The sequence below is a fragment of the Lithobates pipiens genome, unplaced genomic scaffold, assembly GCF_037356315.1.
Source record: "Lithobates pipiens isolate NorthernLeopardFrog02 unplaced genomic scaffold, aLitPip1_a1.2 Scaffold_25, whole genome shotgun sequence".
Lineage (NCBI taxonomy): Eukaryota > Metazoa > Chordata > Amphibia > Anura > Ranidae > Lithobates > Lithobates pipiens.
In genome coordinates this window covers 6,667,496-6,688,182 of record NW_027507787.1, presented here as the reverse complement: position 1 = coordinate 6,688,182, position 20,687 = coordinate 6,667,496, and the positions used below count along the sequence as shown (strand labels likewise).

At 39.1% G+C, this 20,687-nt stretch overlaps 1 protein-coding gene across 28 annotated transcripts in view; it reads right to left on the bottom strand.

The window, feature by feature from the left end:
* KCNMA1 (potassium calcium-activated channel subfamily M alpha 1) overlaps nt 1–20,687 on the bottom strand; it is a 908,686-nt gene that overhangs the window by 283,168 nt on the left and 604,831 nt on the right. For 16 of the 28 annotated variants that reach the window (XM_077453994.1, XM_077453993.1, XM_077453995.1 and 13 more), the window contains 5 exons: nt 18,282–18,351; nt 17,463–17,618; nt 12,024–12,133; nt 11,555–11,623; nt 8,349–8,360 (listed from right to left, as the gene is read on the bottom strand). In XM_077453994.1, the coding sequence (XP_077310120.1) occupies nt 8,349–8,360; nt 11,555–11,623; nt 12,024–12,133; nt 17,463–17,618; nt 18,282–18,351 (417 nt within the window). The remainder of the gene's footprint in view (nt 1–8,348; nt 8,361–11,554; nt 11,624–12,023; nt 12,134–17,462; nt 17,619–18,281; nt 18,352–20,687) is intronic. The other 12 variants (XM_077453997.1, XM_077453996.1, XM_077454001.1 and 9 more) reach the window with 1 other exon arrangement.

The following is a 20,687-nucleotide window of genomic DNA, read 5'->3' as shown; positions in this document are numbered from 1 at the left end:
TGCGTACGCTTTGTTCCAAACAAGCCACCGACTGATCTATTAGTAATAGATTGTCTAGGTATGCTACGACTGTTATGCTTTGTGCCCTTAACCTGGCTAAAGGTGGAGCCAGCACTTTGGTGAACACCCGGGGTGCTGTGGCTAGCCCAAAGGGTAGGGCTACAAACTGTAAATGTTGCTGTTCTAACTCGAACCGTAGAAACTTTTGATGAACGGGAAATATAGGGACCTGCAGATATGCATCCCTGATGTTGATTGATGCTAGAAACTCTCCTCCTAGAAGGATAGAAACTATTGACCTGATCGTCTCCATGCTAAAGGAACGGATCTTCAGGAACTGATTTCGATTTTTTAGATCTAGAATGGGTCTGACATCTCCATTTGGTTTCGGTACCATAACAAGGTTTGAATAGAACCCCAAACCTTGCTCTTTTGTGGGGATCTGTATGATCACCCATTGAGATATTAATCGGTCTAGTGCCTGAAACAGCGATTGTCTTTTCTCTGGATTTTTGGGAATGCTTGACAGTGCGAGACAGTGGAAAGTCCGAAATTCCAGCTTTACTCCAGCGTTATAGTAGAGATGACCCATCTGTCCTGAATTTCCTCTTTCCAGACTTCTGAAAACTGCAGCAGTCTTCCCCCCACCTTGGTGAGGGGGGTTGCCTCTTCATGATGAGGCTTTAGGATTCTGCTTTGCAGATTTCCAACCCCAGGACTTGTTTTGAGCCTGGGTCTAACTCTGAGATTTTCCTCAAGAGTCTGACGGCGGAGGCTGCCACCACTGCCTAGAGGCGGAAACCCCTGGTGTAGGGAAAAAGCCCATTTAAATGAAGGGTGTTTATACTTTCTTTTGACTGGCAAAAGAGCACTTTTCTCACTAGAAATTGTTTGGATATATTTGTCCAACTCTTCTCCAGATAGTTGCTCCCCCTGAAAAGGGAACCCAGTTAGGAAGTTAGTTATTACATGGTACTTCAGCTGACCAATTTTTTAACCACAAGATTCTATGCATATGCACAAGCATAATGCGGGATGCCTGGTGAATAGAATTTTTAATAGCATCTATGGCAAAGCCTAATGCTTTTGGTAGTTCGGACAATTCCAGAGCTTGTTGTGCAGGAATCTCTCTAAGGGCCTGTTTAAATTGGCCCTTTAGTGATTGACAGACGCCTATTGCATTGACTGCAGGCTGAGTAACGACACCTGCCATGGAAAAAGTAGATTTTAACAGGGATTAAAAACTTTTTTCTATTGGATCCTTAAGCATTTGTGCATTGTCTACTGGACAAGTTAGGCCTTTATTCACATTGCATGAAAGTGGAGCGAATCATCTCCGTAAGAGAATGTATCAGCAATTTCTCAGATTGAGAGGCTAAAAAAAGGTTAATCTACCGTTGTTTCCTTCGCAGAGGAATCATCGGTTTGTTTTTCCTCCTGATCGACTGATAACAGCTCATCTTGTGCCCACTGTTCCCCTTGCAAAGGTTCTGAAGTGAAGGAGGGGGATCTAGCATGCTTTCTATCCATTTGAATGGAGGATGCGATGAAAGTCGCTAGTCTTTCTTCCAGACCCTGCAGGGAGGAGGAAAGGACATCTTCAGTCACGTATACAGGGACTGAGATGTGAGTAGCAGTTGCACCATCAATTTGTTCCAATGGCTCACCCTGGTTTGCCATAACTGGTAATTCAGGCAAGGATGACAGCGTGGAGATGCGACTTCAGATCCAAACGCCTGGGGGTGAAACCTTTACTTTTTTGGGGTGTCTTTTTTCGTAGGCATATTCCTAAGTACAAAAATAGAGATGCTATGCAAATCGCTGAAAATAGTCATGACATTTAAAGTCGCTATAAAGTTCAGCCTAGTGCTGGGAAAAAGGTGTCCTTTCTGTATCAGGATTGGCAGTTTGCAACCCTCACATGTCCCACAGCTTGTGTCCCTGTGTTGCAGGCTGAATGAAGGAACCGAAAAAACTCTGGATAGCTGCACTCCGATCAGGTAAAATAAGTTGTGCCTTTATTATTTCCACCAAAAAAAACCTTCACATCATACGAATTACAGCAGCAAAGGGAATGTAGAACAGGGAATGCTTATTTTCTCCTCGTCAGTCAAGGAGAGACTGTCACAGCTGTAGTTTATCTGTGTATGCCTGCCGTGTGTCCTCGTGGACTTTCACGGCATGCGCGGGGGCCTCGCCCCCTCCAAGAAAAAAATTGCCCCTTTTTACATTTAAAATGCTCCCGACGTTTTCGTGTCCACAGACCCAACATGGGGGGGGGGGGGGGGGGAGGCAGAGACCTGTTTGTAGCAGGTACATACAACAGAAACAGCATTTCAACAGTGAACAACATTAGCAGTACCAGCGGGACCTCTGCACCCCCCCCAGCGGCGGGGGTGGGTGTAAAGGGGGGGTACAGCGCTGATGTCCCCCCAACCCCTGGTCCCTTATGGGGAGTGAAAAGAAAACATTTGGCATATTTCTTTTACCTGATAGGAATCTCCCTGCACGTGCTACTGCGGCCACACACAGACTGACTGAGCTTTACAGTGAAGACAACAGAGTAAGGTATGTGCATAGACTCCCTCTACTGGAGAATTAAGGCATGACAATTTTTTTCCCTAATGGAAGAATACCTAGGTGTTTTTAATACCTATGTTTCTTCCCTTAACTTATCCCCGCCACAGGATTTGCTGAATTAACAGACAATCCAACCTTTACCCATCACGACGGGCTGCGTTTAGCAAGCCTTCAAGGACCGCGTCCCTAAAACAGGGTTTCAACTCCCTTGGACCTGTAAAAGCACCTCACCAGGAAAGCTATGTAAACCAGCAAGACCAAAGCCCTGGGTTCCTGGGGTCCAGCCCTTCAAAGAGAGGCGTTACAGGTAGGACTCTAAGCTATACAATTAAGTAAGCAGGGAAAAGCCTTTAACTGCTTATTTTGTTAAGGGGATAATGAATATGGTGATATACTTAAATTATTCCTTGCTTATGCAGGCTTCCTTTGATCATGCCCCTGAAGACTTTCCTCTTTGCTGCCTAACTAGTCGCAGCTCTCTAATGTGATCATGTAGCCAGCAACCCTGCATTGTACAAGAGGACACTGAGGGCCTGCCCACAATCCATAGCACTAAACAACAATGGAGAGCTCTATTTTGTAATAAGCAAAGTATATCACCTTATTCATTATCCCTCAAGTAAAACAAGTAACTAACCCTTGCAGTGGGGAGGGGAAGCCACTGCAAGGTGGCCACAGGTTTTTCATCCCCAGAGTTTAGCTTTAAAGTTTAGAATAAAAGTTAGAAGGTTTCAAGTTGCACTCTGTGCCTTGCTAAAATAAAACGTTAATTTATATCTTGCTTTTCTCATCATTTTGTGTTATTGCAGTTGGACACTGACCAGTTCATAATGAGCAAGCTATTGTAAGGCCTCGTGTACACTGCTGCTGCTAAACAGACGTTTTAGGAGCAGTTGGATGTTTTTTTAGCTGCCCCTGAACTCGTTTACAGTCATTTATAGGCAGCTGAGTTTAGAGCTATTTTTTGGAACGCAAAAAAATGTGTTTAAGAAGCAGAGTTTACAGGCATTTCAAGTGCCAAATTGTGAAAATGTCTGTAAACGAAACATGGCTAAAAGTGAGTTACTGCATTTAGCCATGTTTCGTTTACAGACATTTTCACAATTGCTGGCTATTTGAAAAGATATTAATATATATTTTTTTAAATGCCACTAAACACAAACCCGGCATGAAAACGCGGCAAAACAGACATTTAAACATTGGTTACTATCTGTCAAGTTAAATCGTTCAGGAGAGACTGTAAAAATGTCCCGTGTACATGAAGCCTAACTTGCACAGGAAGCTGTCTGTAAACCAGTTAGCTGATCATGCAAAACATATTCCTACGGCAAAAACCCTGTAAGAAAAAAATCATTAAATTCTGTGTATGTGCATTCAGTTGATTTCATTTGAATGCCATTTGGCCTTCCTGACTTCTACTGTTTTCCCTTTTTTGGAAGATATTTCCATGCCCTTACTTTCAGAATGCAACATAACTATACATTATAATTTACAGTACAATAATTAAACTCCAGCAATTTGCAGGACTTAAAAAAATAAAAATAAAATAAAATGATTAGATCCATGCCATATAACTTTCAGTGCTCTCACATGTCACTGTATCAGCAGCAACAGTTACATTTCTTTGCAACCCACAATAACAAATCATGCAAGAAAACTCAAGAAACAAAGCTTGAAAAGGACAAACAAAACAAGCCACAATGCACTCCCTGTGTTGCAATAACTTCTCTGCAGTTTCTAAACTAGCAGGAAGTTTCTTAGGAACACCCAAACCACACCCATGAGGATGGGACAAAACAAAGATGTGAGATGGATGCTGGTCATAAAAACACTTCACACAGACAAGACGAACTGGAGAGAGAGAAAGGAGGAAAAGTCCCTCTCCTCTCAAGTTACCACATCAAGCTGATGGTAGATTCATTTTATAGAGGAAAGGTTCACTTAAAGTGTTGATGGAAAGACAATGGATAGGAAGCCTTGAACAGAGAACCAGCTACAGAAAGAACCATTTACTATCTGATTGTGCCATATTCAATGGCTATGTTGCAAAAGTAGAATGTGTTTGCAGTACAAATGTGATACACAGGGGATAGATGGAAGCGGTATACCTTAAAGTTGTTTAAATTGACTGTGAAATAAAATATTGTAGTGACAAAACATCTTACTATAACAGTCATGTTAAGGTTATACGTTACTCAAAATTATTTTTTTTAAAAACATCATAAATCCACCTTTTAGCTGCCACAAATCCATATGCCTTCCTTCAGTAGACAGCGTGAAACCGAAGGGGTACTTGTAGAACATGATGGCAAACACTTTAATTCAAGGAAAAGCCAACAATTCAAAAAAATTGCTTAATATGTCTATGATTTGAAACAGGCCGCATTACAAAAATGCGGAAGTTATTGAGGAAGCTAAATGAGGAAGCTAGCCACGTAGCTCAAGTAGGTTTACTTATAACTTCACTCTGAAAGATATTTGTGTCTGTGAAAAATCTAAAATTGTAGAGACAAATATTGATAAGATCACAGTGAATTTTATATAACACGGACAATCACTACAGTCCATCTATGGATTACTGTAGTCAAATAATCCTGTTTAGTAATGCTTTACATAATATGTGACACTTCGGCCAAAAGCATCTTAAAAGCTGATGTTCAAGTTTTAAACTGCATCTAAACCAACATTTTAAGCAAGAAACGTACCTGAAGGTTTTTAACCAATGAAACAACTATGAATTGTCCTGTACTTGAATCATTTCTAGATTATTTTACTATCGCTGAACAATCAGCATTCATAGTGACTTCTATTTTTGACTCAGTAGTGGAGTGCTGTATTTCCCGACACTGCTCTGTGTTTGAACCTTACAGATAACTATTCATCATGGACCTATCCATAATAAATTAGGGTTTACACTGTAATATTAACTTGGGCACTGAAGGACTATGTAAAAAAAAATAATTGTATCCCCTTTTCCTGACGACAAATTGACTTTAAGCTACTGCAGATATAGGGCCAGCATTTCTTGTACCCCACATTGCTTTTACTTTTTATTTTACCTTTGTGATCACTTTTAATATTTTTTGTGTCATCTATATATTTTATTATATGACCTTTAATAAACCTATCGTGTTTTTTTTTTGACCTGCACCATCAGGAGATTTTTGTTTTTTGTTTTTCCCATATACCATTTCCATGAGTTTTTTATAAAATTTATTCCTGGATATACTCTGTCCCGAATACCTGCCCCCTTGGAGTCCGGAGATGATCGGGTGTGGACTCCCATTAGGAGTGCCTGTTTAGTTTTAGCTCCAAATCGGAGAATTGAGGACGCCTTACCAGGATCATCCCCCAGAGCCTGACTGGGACCCATTGAGATTCCAAGCCTTACTGACCAACTGTCGTACGACAGGTGGGTCCAACAACATCGGTAAGAGTACCCGTCCTTTACTAGTGAAAGATTGATTGCAGACACAGCTTCAGTCAACTGTTCGTTGTTCCATCTCTCCACATAGTCCTTCTACCAGTTTGGGGTCATCTTATGGGAACATTTCCATCCATATTTTCATATTTGGCACTTTAAGAGGACTGTTTATAGTGGAAAGAACTAATGGAAGTCCATTTCTTCAGTATAGACTATATGAAGTCATAGTTTGATTTAATTGTACACATTTTCCATTTGGGACTATATATCCCTTTAGTATTCACTTTATATTTTTTTTTAGCTATATTGTCACTTTGTACATTTTATTTGTACACAAAAATCTTTTGCACACTTTCTAGCGCTACACTAATTATTTTATACTGCAGATAAGGACCAAGTGTTTGCATGGAAAAATAAACAGTTCTTATTATATAATTTTTCTGCACCTAATCTTTAAGTAGACCTTACATTGGAATGCAAGATCCGCCTATTACATACCACTCTCCACACCTCATCAAAAACACTGCATATTTCCTGAAGAAAACACATGCGAAATTTTTTTAGAAAACATAATTACCTTAAACCTGGCTTTCACACTAGAGTGTGTGGTGCCATGGTGCCTCCAGCAAGAACCTGGGAACACTGAAAATCCCATATCTTCTAAAGGTTTTGGAGATGCAGTGTTCCCAAGATCTCACGGAAGAACTGTGACATCATACCTCACTAGTGCAGAAGCCAGGTTAAAAGTGATCATGGTTTCTAACTTTTCTCTACGCGTTTATAATTTTTTTTCTTTTTTTACAGGTATCATGTGCCATTGTTAGATAGGTGGTGTGGGTCTGTTTGTAATAAACACACCTTGCATTTTAGTGCAAGGTCCACCTAAATTATTCTGGTTTACACAGCCATCCTTGCATTTTAATAAATGAATCATAGAAAGTTATATCACAGCAATCTCTGTTCCCATCTAGTTCATCACTACCACACCACAAATGTCCACTTGGGCACAACCTTCCAATATTATTTGTAGTAGAAAAATATAATATCACTACTGCTGCATTTGCTGATTTTATGAGATGCTTTTATCAAAATAACATGTATAGGCCATGAGGGTGACAGGATACCATATAACTATATTCAGGATAAAGCTAGGTTCAGAATGCATGCACATTTAAGGGGCCATATTTGGGGTGCTGGAACATAAGATGTGTTATTGCTTCCCAGAACAAATTATGTTTATTATCTTGATATGCTGCATTCATAACTAACATAATTTTTATGTTTTCCTGTGAAGGACAAGGGGGTTTTGATATTAGGGTATGGTCTTGAAAGATATGTTGGCTAAGGTAATCCAGGATATGAAGTGAAAATGTACAAACTGAAATTGATGAATGCCAATTTTTTCTGAAGACTGAGACACTGGGATAGATGGGGAACAGTGGGAAAGACATAAACCATGACACAGACAGACATGAAACATTGCCACAGACAGTGCCACCTGGGGGAACAAAGACCTGAAATGACAAATTTTCATTTGCCCACTGATTAACCCTATAGATGCCTGCTGGCAGTGATGGGATTAAGATTCCTGCAAAGAAGTTAGAGCGACAGTGGGAGGGTAGTAATATGCTGAGCGTTGACAGATAAGTACACTTAGTTAAGTCTTTTTAGTTTCACCTTGGTGGATGAGCATATGTATTCTTGTACAGCCGCAGTGCACAATACATATAAAGGTGTACAGATTTATATACAAACACATACACATATAGGTGCATGTAAACCCTTTCATATACATATGCTGAAAACTATATGTATGGTATCCATGCACTTATATCAGTATACATCTATATACACAAATGCATCTGAGAGATCATCAGGCAGAATGGGCAACATCTCTATTGACGTAAAATCTGATTGGATGAGTAATACAATGTTGCTTTGGTAAAATTCTGTGGCTCTGTGAATTGCATATATACCAATAAATAACCTTCTATACGGAGATCAGACTTAATCTATAAAAACATCCAGTTCATATTCTGACTACATTATGTATCTTTCACATCCACAGGTGTATATAAATATATATCCAAATGTACATATATATATATATATATATATAAATATACATATGTATAGCCATATATATGGATCTTATATATGTACATATGTATCATGTATGTATGTAGGCGTATGTGCACAGATGAGGAAATAAGAGACAGCCAGAGTTTTTGTGTGTGTTAATCTTCAGAGGGAGCTCCTGATTATGAGTCCATAGGTGAGGAGGAGAGGTTAGGGTGAAGTTTGGTGAAGGAGGGTTAGGCACAGTTAATGTGGAAAGCCATACCGCTTTCTGCTTCTGCAAACAAGAAAAAAAATATATATTTCCAATCAAATACCTTGATAAGAAATTCATGGACACCAAGACATCCCCAGCCCCCCATAAATAATACATAAAATTTATGAGAACAGAGAACAAAAAAAAAAAAAAAAAAAAGACAAATATTATAAACAAAATCTGTGTGCAGAAAATTACTGCTTCATACCTCTCCATTTCACTTCCCTGTATTTTTATTCACATATTATGTACACTGTTATATGTTTATCATTGTGTACATTTTGTAACACAATTAGACAAACTAATTGTATTATACATCTCAATGCAGAACTACTATTTTACTTGTGTACAATATGAAAGTGCGCTAACAGGGGAAAGAAACAAAAAGCTGCTAAGCTACCATTAGATATCAATATAAATTTAAGTACCGGAGCACAAAAAAACGACCCCTTTTGCTATATACTGGTACGCTGCAATCCCAAGTGCTCTCTCACCTGGATGGGAAAAATATATATAAACTGTGTTTTAAGGATTGCGCCCCCTATTGTTTTAATGTACAACACGAGACTTCTATAGTGCATGTAATATACCAAAAAAAATATTCATTTTTATCCATCATTCCAGTGATTATCAATGTATGTTAATATAGGTGTGATGCTCCCACCGGAGACCACTCCAAGTGCTCAACAAAATCCCAAGTGAAAAATAAATCCAAAAAAATGTAAAAGATATATAAAAATTAGTAAAAACTTTTTTTTTTTTTTTTTTTTTACAATATTTTTATTCAATTTTCAACAAGAGAAATTACAAATTCAGTATCTGACATTGTCGATGCATAAAAGCACAAGAAAACCAATACGGAACAATTCAACTATAAAAAGGAGGAGGAAAGAACCGGTTGTACATGTGTGAATCTGCAAGGGTATTTCAAAGGGTTACAGGCCCAACCCCTCCAGGTAGTTATCCTACATCTTGCTTCTATTAGGGGTCCAGAGACAAACATCTGAGCCCTCATTATCCAATCCTCCCTTTTTGACCAAAATGTCACAATGTCCTCTAATGCAATGGTACTTATTCTTATGCCCAGACCGCCCACTGTTATGTGGATTCAGTCCAATCTCCAATTTACGATACAATGTTAAATCAAAACATAAATCCTTCTGTGTCCATGTGCCTTATTTTCCACCAGCCAAAACTATTTGTGCCACCACCACCTTATAAAATGGCCACTCACCAGACTTTAACGCCACAATACGCCTTTGGTTCATTCAATGGATAACCACTCCATACATAAAAACAATAGGGGGTGCAATCCTTAAATACAGTATATATACCATTAGATATCAATGGTTATAATGTCCACACATAAAGCGAGAAGGGCTCCACTAACAAAATGAAAGTTAAACAAATCAAAAGTGCATAAACAACACAAAAGGTAATAATATTCTTACAACTATAAATCAAAGTCTATACTCCCCACACACACACACGTCTTTAAATATCCCACTTGTGCAAAAATATGTGGATATAATGAACCTCTTCGGGATATAAACAGACACCAAATGTGTTTCTCTCTACCGAGTGCCACACCAAGAGTCTTACAGCAAAAATTTGACCCCCTCTTCAAAAAAGTGGGTTTAACTATGGTGTATGCCTTTAAGAGATATCGCCACTTCACCCAATGATAGATGTCACCTCCAGTTCACAGCAATATATATGGGACGATAGACCAAATACACCATATAGCTTAAAACCATTCAGGGAAGCATTAAAACCCATTTTTTACCTGTCACTATAATCTGTAAGGCTATCATCAGACCCTAGGAAAATCACTTTCAAGAAATTTACACATACACTTAACAGTGCTTGTTGGGGGGGTTTCCCATTTATACTGTGAACCAAGTAGAAATTGCTGCACTGTACAAAAAACAAGGGATTTGGCCACAATGTTACAACTAACCAAAACCGATGCATTTTTTTATTCCATGCTTCATTAGAATGACTTATTTGGGTGTCAGGCTAGTCTGTATTACTTTCTAGTGTGTGCAACAATGTGATCCAATGTATCAGCACTATATGTCATCAATCAGACTATACTGTAAGGCAAAACATCTGCTGTGTAGTGGTTGACTGCACTGTTTCTGCCCAAAATAATTACAACTAATATGCAATATTGATCTTTAATTTTAAAAAACACCACCTCAGACCAAATCTCTCAATCACATAAAAGACTGAGGGAAAAAAAAACATCTGCACTGTAGTTTATTTAAATGTGAGCATAACGTTAGTTCATGATGTAATATCAGCACACTAAGCACATAAATCAAAGTGCAGATCCGAATAGTTCAATATATTACAACTTATTGTAAATAATATCCAATCAATTTAACACTCCGATAGGTAATTTATTTTACTTTGCACAGGAATGAGTATTGGAGAGGTATGTGTGCACATGGTTCTTGAAAAAGCAGAAAAACAGCTCAGTGTTAGGTTTAGACAAATAATTAAATAAACAGCAATAAACATAAAAGTGAGGTAGGAAATTAACAAAGGGTCAAAACATAAGGATGGGGGAAAGTTAGTTATAACATAACAGCAAATCAATTATTAGCAAATCAGGGACTTCTGGCTGATTGGCTTTGTAGTTGATTATGGTTATGGAAAAAAAGTGGGGTGAGGTGGTTAAGCAGGATTAGAGCATGAGGGCTTAAGATGTAATTGTGGAAACGATGTCACATGAGTAAAATCATGTAACACAAGACTCATTTTTCGAATTTTTATTGGTACTATGATGTCATTTTTATGTCCCATGTACAATGTAAGCATATCTTGTTGCGGAATTTGAATTCAGTATGCAGTCACATGTATGCATTTTGTTTTTATGTATACAATTAAAAAAATTATGTTTCAAGAAGAAGGTAAAAAACATAGGAAAAAGCTCACTTTTAATTTTGCTCTTGATATAGTTCTATAATTATAATAACTTTTCAATGGAACTGGACCAAAAAATGGAAAAGCAGGTGCTATCTCCACTAAGGGATCTGCATTTTAAATGGATGTGGACATAAAACCATAAAATACTATTACTAGTGAGAAGACAACGAGGAAACATTTTGAAGGCCCCTGTTTAACAAATTGTATGGACTTGAAAAACTGAAAGAGGAAAAGAATGATATAGAAAAAATCTGTCAGGCATCTCACAAGTCATGACTTACCTGCTTTCTCCTTTTTCAGATTTGTACTCTATGGCTATCATTAGCAACTTCAGCTTCACAAAGCACAACCTGAAATGTTCAAGGAAACAGTAGAATAATGGAAAAATAAAGATACTAACATCCATACAATCAGATCAATGCATTGCTGATAGCAGACCTTGCTCATTCATTCTAGAAAGGATCTGCAAAATGTGCAGTGGGGCAATGTGCACACATACGATTAGATAAGATCATTATACAGTCATTTACAGCTCAGTGTTAATTTAGCTATCATATGACAGGTTGTCACTAATATTCTGCAAATTCACAACAGAATTTTTGAGTATCTTAGCACTAGTTTGTACAATATTGTCTGCCATTAAACTACCTCTGTAATTTCCAAGTATCTTCTAATGGTATTTTAGGGTACCGTAATTATGGCCTACATGTGCCTTCCTCTGTGTACCTAAGGAAAATGTTTTGTACTTACTCACACACCACGGGGAAGGAGAGTCCCACAAATGCAGTTGATAGGTATTCTGTATACATCTCGTTAGAAACACCTTCCAGATAATATTTTTGCCATGTGTCCTCTTCAATCTGCCATAAGCAACACAAGTTGGCTGAACATTTAAAGATAAACTATTCTGGATAAGTACACATTCTTTAATACATAAAGGCAAAGCTGGGTAAAGTTATACATTATTTGGTGCCCTATTTGCTTTTCAAAAGATTATTTTTTAGCAGAAATATCCACAATTCAATGCTTGTATTTACAAAGATGGGTATCAATATTCAATTATATTCATGCCAAATAGAAATCAGTCAAAACTTTGTCAAACAAATAAAGCAGAATTTTTGTACTCACCATAAAATCCTTTTTTGAAGTGCATTGAGGAACACAGAAGCCTACCCTTTGGATTGGACTGCAACCTATCAGAGGACTAGGCACTGGCAAACAAAAGTCTTAAAGCCCAGGATAGTCACTCCTCCTACCAGCATACCTCAGTTTTAATAAAATTAATGCCAAAGGCATAATCATAAACACAGAGGAGTTGGACCTGTGTCTGTCATTCATTAGAAGACATTGGAAATCTTTAAACGTTGGGACATCCAAAAGCTTTCCCAAGCAAGCCCAAGAAAACAATCAAGGATGGGGGACTCCCTGCAGCTTAAAGAGTTGCCTGAAGGATCTTACTCCAAAAGCTGGCATCAGGCCGTAACATCCACTTGGTAGAACTAAAAGAATGTGTGAGCAGAAGACTGGGTGGCAACCTTGCGAATTTGGGAAACAGTTGATTGATGCCAAAAGCCCAATAAGCACTTCTATATCTACAGTAGAGTGTGCTTTGACAGCAAATGGTGGAACTCCATCCTTGATACCATAAACTTGGATGGTCTGGCTGTGCCAGCTACCAATGATGGAACGAGAAACTAGTGCACCCTTAGAAGGTCCATCCAGGACTACAAAAAAAAAAGGAATCAGTCGTCCTAAAAAAAGCATTGGCTGAAAAATAGATTCTCACAGCCCAAACGATATCTAGATAATGCAGGGAAATTTCCTTTTAGTGAACTGGAGCTGTAGCGAGGCACGGAAGAAAAAAGTCCTACTTGAGGTGAAAGGAAGAAACTACCTTGGAAAGAAGGAAGTATGGGCCTTAACACCACCCCGTCCCTATACAAAACCAAAAAGGCTTCTTTGTAGGATAAGGCCACCAGATCTCACAATGACCTGGCAGAGGCAATGGCTACAAGATACACAACTTTGTGGGTGACTGTAGAGAAAGGAATGTCTTATAATGGGTTCAAACCGTGGTTTATGAAGTGCAGAATAAACCACTTTCAGTTCCAAACCCAAGAAATGCATCTGTTTTTTTTTAACAAGAATAAAGGATTTTTTGATCCTTGAGACAAATATCTGGTTCTCTTTTTGTTCACCTATATACAGATTTCTCAAGCTGGTGACCCCAATGTCTTTCTCTCAAGGAGCTTACAATCTAAGATTCCAACTCACATTTATACATACACATACTAGGAATAATTTAGACAGGAGCCAATTAACCTACCAACATGTCTTTGGAATGTGTCAGGAAACAAAAAGACCCAGAGGAAACCCACATAGGCACAAGAAGAACATTTAAACTCAAGGAATGTCATCAACTCTGTATCTTTTTACAGCATTTTGGAACAGCCAAAAGTCACAGGATGTCAAATCAGGGGAATAAGGTGGTTGGTCAAGTTTCTGGAATGGATTTATGAGCCATGAACACTTAACGTATCATGTGCAGGAGCAGTGTTGTTGTGGAAAATCCACTTGTCAGGCCAGAGTTCCAGTCAATTCCTCCAAACAGATTCTGGTAACCTTTTCAGAATTTCCAAGTAACAATGTGGGTCAACCATTGTACCCTGTTCTATGTCCCCTTGTGAGCAGAAAAGGAAAACGCATAGTTTTGAACTGGGAACAAGATATGCTTTCTTCGGGCGAGGTGAATTTTGCTTTTTGACTGCAGGCTGTAGCATTTTTTTTCCTGATCATACTGGGAACACCATGTTTCATCACCTTTTTTCCTATTCATGTTCAACTCTCCTGTCATCATTCGCACACTTAATCTTCGATCTAAGCGTACGAGGGTTCACACTCTGTCCACATTTGCATCCTTGTGTCTTTGTATATATAATAAATATTGACGTTGGCATAAACTTTTCCACTCATTCAAATATTGTAATATGTGGTTTGTCATTGGCTCTGGACACATAGTCTCCTGGTTTTGTTTGGCTGGATTGGTCCCAGGTCCAGGAGCTGCGATGCACACTGGTGCCTCCCCTCTCCTCTCTGCTGGTTCGCCGGGGGAGTGGGTGGGCTGTCTCACTGTGCATCGGTGCCACGCCTTGCCCCGCTGTGTATGATGTCACTCTTTGGTGGCTCAGTAGCGGCGGCGTCTTTTCCAGGTCGGCGTGTGTTGGGCATTCCTGCCAATGCTGGCTGTACTGTGTCAGCTGTTCTGTCGTGAGAGACCCTCAATCAAACACACCCAGCGTGACACTGGGGGCATCTTGTGCGGCGGCCTTGGCGGGTATATATTGCAGTCCTTAGGGAGGTATCATTCTCTCCTTTTACACTTGATACTCCTTGGATCACACATGGTAAGACATGACACTCACACTCAGATCACTAGGTACACCATTTCCTACTCTTTTTTTTTTCTCTCACCCATTTTCGGGGGCTTTTTCTTTTCTTTCTTCCATGTCACTTTGTTAGTCATTGAATCTCTGGACAGGATTGGTCTGTTGTGGTTCTAGGACGCTGCACTTCATCACTTTTGGTTAGTTTTTTTATGGTTGTTTTAATCACACTTCCTTGCTTTTTCTTTTTTCGGTCTTACCATGTCTTTTTTTTTTTTCATGGGCTCTCTTCCCCTTGTTAGTTACACCGCACTGTCCCTGTTGATCATATTGTTATATTTCACATAGATTGGATCTGTCCACAGACATCCTCCTGCAGTTCACCCTGTTCCCCTGGAGTGTGGTGTTCTCCGCCTTGGCTGCCTGCAGTTTGATGCCCCCCAGCTCCCGGCGGGGATATGTCCTGGCCTTCATTTACCAGCTGGCTTTAGCATTACATGACCATTTTTAGAGCCGTTAAGTAATTTGGAGTGCTTGGGTTTTTTTCCTTCCCTTGCATCATTGTTTAATTCATCAGAGTAATTTTGGATATATATTATTTATAGACATGAATTCTGCATTTGCTTCTGAAGAAGTGGAATGAATCCACGAAACACGTCAAGCTTATTAATGTAGTTTTTATTCAATCATGTTTGTATATTACAATGCTCTTTGGAATTCAAGCTTGTGCAATAATATTTTTTCTTTTCGGCTGCCCATTTCATGTCTTATTGTGGACCTGTTCCTGCCCTCCTTAAACCACCTATGCCATTGATAAACACTTGATTTCTTCCTGGAATGTTCACCATAAAACATGTTGTAACAGAGTTTCACTTGCACTTTTGACAATTTTCATGCAAAATTTGATGTTAATCCGCTGCTCCAAATTCCTGTCACTAATTTCCTGCCAACAGAGCAACGTACACACATGTAATTTATTCTACTACTCTGACCCTTACCAAACATACACAATGCCAATAAGCATAGGTAATGTTTGTAATCTCTATAGAAAAATCATTGGAAAAGTGGGTGCAATGATAAAGTCTTTACAAACTAAGTATTAAACGATCCAAGAGTAGATACAGCACTGGTAGAAGCAACAAGCGAATCCTCTAGTTTCATAGTGGTGTACATTGCCTTAATAAAGGCTGAAACAGTCTCCTTTAACTTGGGAGTAATAGCAGTAGACTGTACCTCAGGTGTAAGCTTACCAGTCAAGGATTAGAGTGTCAGAAACGCTGCCACAAAAGCTCTTTAACCACTAAAGCTGCATGCAAATCAGAAAGAAGAATTAGCGTGAAAGGGCACAAGAGTTTGTGGCCTTTGCAGAGTCAGCAAATAACTAAGTGGTTTAAATCAAAGTTTGCATGAATGTGGTAAAAACTACAACCAAAAGGGGAGACAGCACAATCCCACCCGATAGAGCTAAAGACGACTCACAGTAGAGAATACATTTTTTTTTCAGTTGCAGATATTTGCACCATCAGCAGCCTTGGGATGGTTAGTAGTCTAGAATGACATGTGCAACTTTGTGTTGGTAAGGTAACATATAGGTTCAGGGTAAGAAGCACATTCTCAGGTACTACGCATGAAAACCAGATGGTAGCGGGTGAAAGTCAGATGGCCAGAGGTGACCAAGATTACTGTAGGTGGGAAGCAGGCTTTTTGCAAACAGGAGCAGAAGCATGAAGATGCTTTCTTCTGTACAGCAGTAAAAAGAATGTGCATGTGACACTCCACCAGCACGTGAAATTAGTGCTAGTCCCACAGCGTTACCCCTTGCAAAACAGCAGGGACTGGGAATTAGGGCATCCAGAGACCGAAGTACCATTCAGTGCTCAGCCTGACCAACCTACTCCTTAATCATTACCTTAATCTTCAAACAGAGGCTCTGGTCCTGGAAAGTGTCTGGCAAGCGCTCTGCATAGAACACTGCACCCAAAGAATACTTCCAGACTATCCCTGCAATGTCACATTCAGAAAGCTCCTGAGTACTCCAAAAACCAGACTGAGACCGACTGGGCCTGAGAGCTGCATTTGAAGAGAGAGAGCTCCAGCAGAAATGTAGGAAAAGAGTCTTGGCTGAAGTAAAAAATTGAAGAAGAAAAAAGTAAGTCTTCTAAAGAGTAGAGCTGAAGGAAAAAAAAAAAAAAAGACACCCATCCTTTTGGACACTCGAAAAAAATGAGGCATACTGGTAGTAGGAAAGGTTATTCTGGGCTTGCCTAGCTTTTTTGGTTTTCAAATCCTTTTGTAGTTGGCAGTATAACCCAAAGTTGAAAGTCTTCCTGTGTCCCTCAATCGATGAGAAAAAAAAGAATGAAATAATTTACAAGTATCTTTCTGAGCATATGTTATAATTAAAATATGTTTCACATCAACATATAACTGGTTTGAAATAAAAATATTTTATACTATTTGTAGGATCTACTGCACACAAAAAGCAACTATGCTTTCACCCAGTAGGTATCACGTTTTATGAAAAGATGCAAAAAATTTGCAGTTTGCCCTTGACAGTTCAAAAGCATTCATGTTAATATAATAAAGCTGAGGAAGGAAAGATTTTGACCTCATAATACAGGTCTCTCCAGCCTTGATATGATATTTCAGCATCTGTGTGTATGGAAAACCTTAACAGATATTGATGGTCATTAGTTATACATACACACACACACATTATTGGCCATCTGGCACATTTAACCACATCAGAAAGAAAGATCTACAAACGTAAAAAAAAATCAAGAATTAAAAGAGAAAAAACTCATACCTTTATAAAAGAACGCATAGAGAAGAGATTTGCAAGCATGGTGGATAGACCCTGTGCCAGACAGCTCTGAGCAATGAAGCCAAGCTTCAACTCAGCCAGACAAATTGCATCATCTCCTTCTTTCCAATTCCAGCTAGGGATGTTTAGCAGATGAGCCTGAAAGCACAATAAACCAACATGAATATAAGCAAATGGCAAAACATGAAGGCTATGCAACAGGACAAAGTGCAATGACAATTTCAAACTGTAGTGACCCATGGCAACCAATATTATTAGTGAAAAGTTGATAAATTTCTTAATTGTTACTGGACTTCGCAGTTTGTCTTAATACAATAAATCCAAAGCTTTTGGAAGCATGTTGCTGAATATTTTCTTATACTACTTAGCATAGGAAACTATGCCTGTAGAAGAGTCTATTATCTACATTTCCTATCTTGGCAACTCAAATGATTCATTAAACTCAGGGGTTACATATTAAGCAAATCAAATTCTTCAGCAAACCTAAAGCCCACATCCAGCCAAAATGTTTTTGTTTTGTTTTAGATACAGTAGGGAAGGGTTATAGCCTCCATCGGGCTTTTATTGTAGTCTGTTACCTTAAAAGGAAGATTTCTCTTTATTTCCTATCAGGAGAGGAAGTTGTGGAAGCATTTGTCAGAAGGGGCAATAAAAAAAATAAAGCTGAGTAGGGAAGGGTCAAAACGTCTGGGAATGCTTTTATTGCTGTATATGACTTTCCATCACTGTGATGCCCACATTCATATTTATTGTACATATACAAGTTAGCTTCAAATATAACCAAATAAGCAACATTTCCACCTTGTTGTGATACTGCAGCATCTGTGTGATAATCCGGATCTTTGGATGATAGTTTTTTATCGAGATGACTCTGGAAGGTAAGGGACAATGAAAACAAAGTTACAGGTTAGATAAAGCTTCTTCAATCATTTAATCTCATGGTTGCTAATGTAACATGACAACTGCCTATATATATATATATATATATATATATATATATATATATATATATATATATATATATATATATATATATATACATACACACACACACACATACTCAAGCTGTTTTCTTTCTAGTTCTGTGAGAACTCCTCCCAGAATAACATTAAAATTATAAGTAGACAAGGATGTTTCTTTGTTTCCAGATACATCAATACCATGGAAAATGCATTAAGGTAAAAAAAAAAAAACTCCCAATACTTTTTCTGCCCCTGTCCCTAAACACTTACCCGTCTCCTCTCATGCTTCAGTGCTGTCCTAGCTGCAGCACCACTGCTCCCTTTTCCTGGTCTCACAGGGTGCAAATCCTTTGTTGAGGGAGAAGGAGTGGGGCATGGCCAAGGCGAACTGTGTGTTTCCATGGATGCTCATAGCCTGGCTCGGGAGTACGCCCACACAAGGAAGGAAGAGAGGCCGGCTTTGGTGCAGGACCGCCAAAAAAGATGTAAGGAACGGTTCTGTGCAATATCATTGCACAGATCAGGCAAGTAGAACATCTTTTATATGTTGATAAAAAATTGCCTTTAATATCACTTTAAAGATGACTATTCATGTATCAGCAAGAGGATCTACTACATTAGTAAGATTTTCTGATGGTCATTAGGAACCTTTCAGGGCAAAGTGGCAAAGGAATCATTGTATATCCTATAATCATCAAGACTCTAACAAGTCAATATGTTGTCCCTTTCCATTGGTCAGTTGTACCAGGAGTACTAATACTGGTATCACTCACCATATAGTAACGTGCCACAGTACATTCAATTAAGTCTTGATTGGAACCTAGGGGAACCAGCATTACCCATAATTGTGGACGTTTAAAATGCCCAAAATGCAGGCCAAATTGTAGACAATATCTCCAGCTGAATTTCTATTTTGAAAGGTCACCCTGGTGTTGGCATGATAACCCTACATGAAGGATAACACCAGAGGTTGGAAGTGGTCTGTTTTCAGGCACTAAACAATTGCAATTTGTCACAGCATTATGTGTTTCAAAATATCTAAAGTGGAAAATATACATACATCTCTTTATACAGATGCAATACAATAAAAAGTATCCAATAATATGCCTTAAACCTGTCAGTATTCTAACTAGGCTAAAAGTTTACATAATCTGTTTTACTAGTAATGAACCTGCCACTATATGGTACTGTAACCTGTAAAGCCATGCAGAGAAGCTTTTAAAGGTAAAATTTAAAAAATGGTAAGGTTTCCCCATGTGACCCTTGTGCTTGGTTATGTGACATTACTGAGCATATGAGCAATTGTTGGGACACTTAAAGTGGAACTCACTATAAAATCTCTGTGTTCATTTGAAAACATGGCTCTTCTTTAGATAATAACGGGCTGGGTATACCGCCAATTGCATTGAACAATAAGTGGGAAAAAAATTGAAAAAGCCTAGGGGCAGCCCCTGCTAGTGGCCAAAACCTTATCAATGGCTGCGGGCAACTAAGTTACATGGTATAGCAGTGAAAATAACACAACCTTTTTACACATGTAGAAGTGGTGGCTGCTGTGTCTCTAGCATTCCTTCAGTTTTGTATAAAGCAATATAGGAGTAAACAGACACAGAGAGCAGAGACCTGTGTATTGTGATGAAATTTACAGGTAAGTAAAACATTCTATTTTCTTGGACCAATAGGATTTCCAAAAGATAAGGGGTGGGAAACACAGCATCAAAACAGCTAACAGCCCCCCAAATACTTTTGGGATGGATGAGGAGGATGGAGCTTTAGAGGGGGGAAAAGTGTAAATCAAGTTGGACCAATCCCAAAGAGTCACCAAGGGCATTCACTGTAAATATCCGTGTGTTCCTTGTCCTGGCTACACATTTGTCCAGTCTGTTATTGAACTTGGAGGCCAGGAGGTCTATGTCCAGCATTTCCCACCTGCAACAGAGCACTCAAAGCACCTCTGGATGGATGGCCCCTTCTGAGATCCAGACTCTGACCAATAGGAAAAGCTACCTGCAAGATTTCCATGCCTACAACATGCACTGCAGACAAGGCCAGCACGTGGCGTTCTGCCCAAGTAACCTTAAAGCAGAGCTCCATCCTAAAGTGGAACTTCCGCTCATTGGAACCCTCCCCCCCACTGGTGCCACAATTGGCACCTTTCAGGGGGGAGGGGGGTGCAGATACCTGTATAGTACAGGTATTTGCACCCAGTTCCGGCATAGAATCTGCGGGTATTTACGCCACTTCC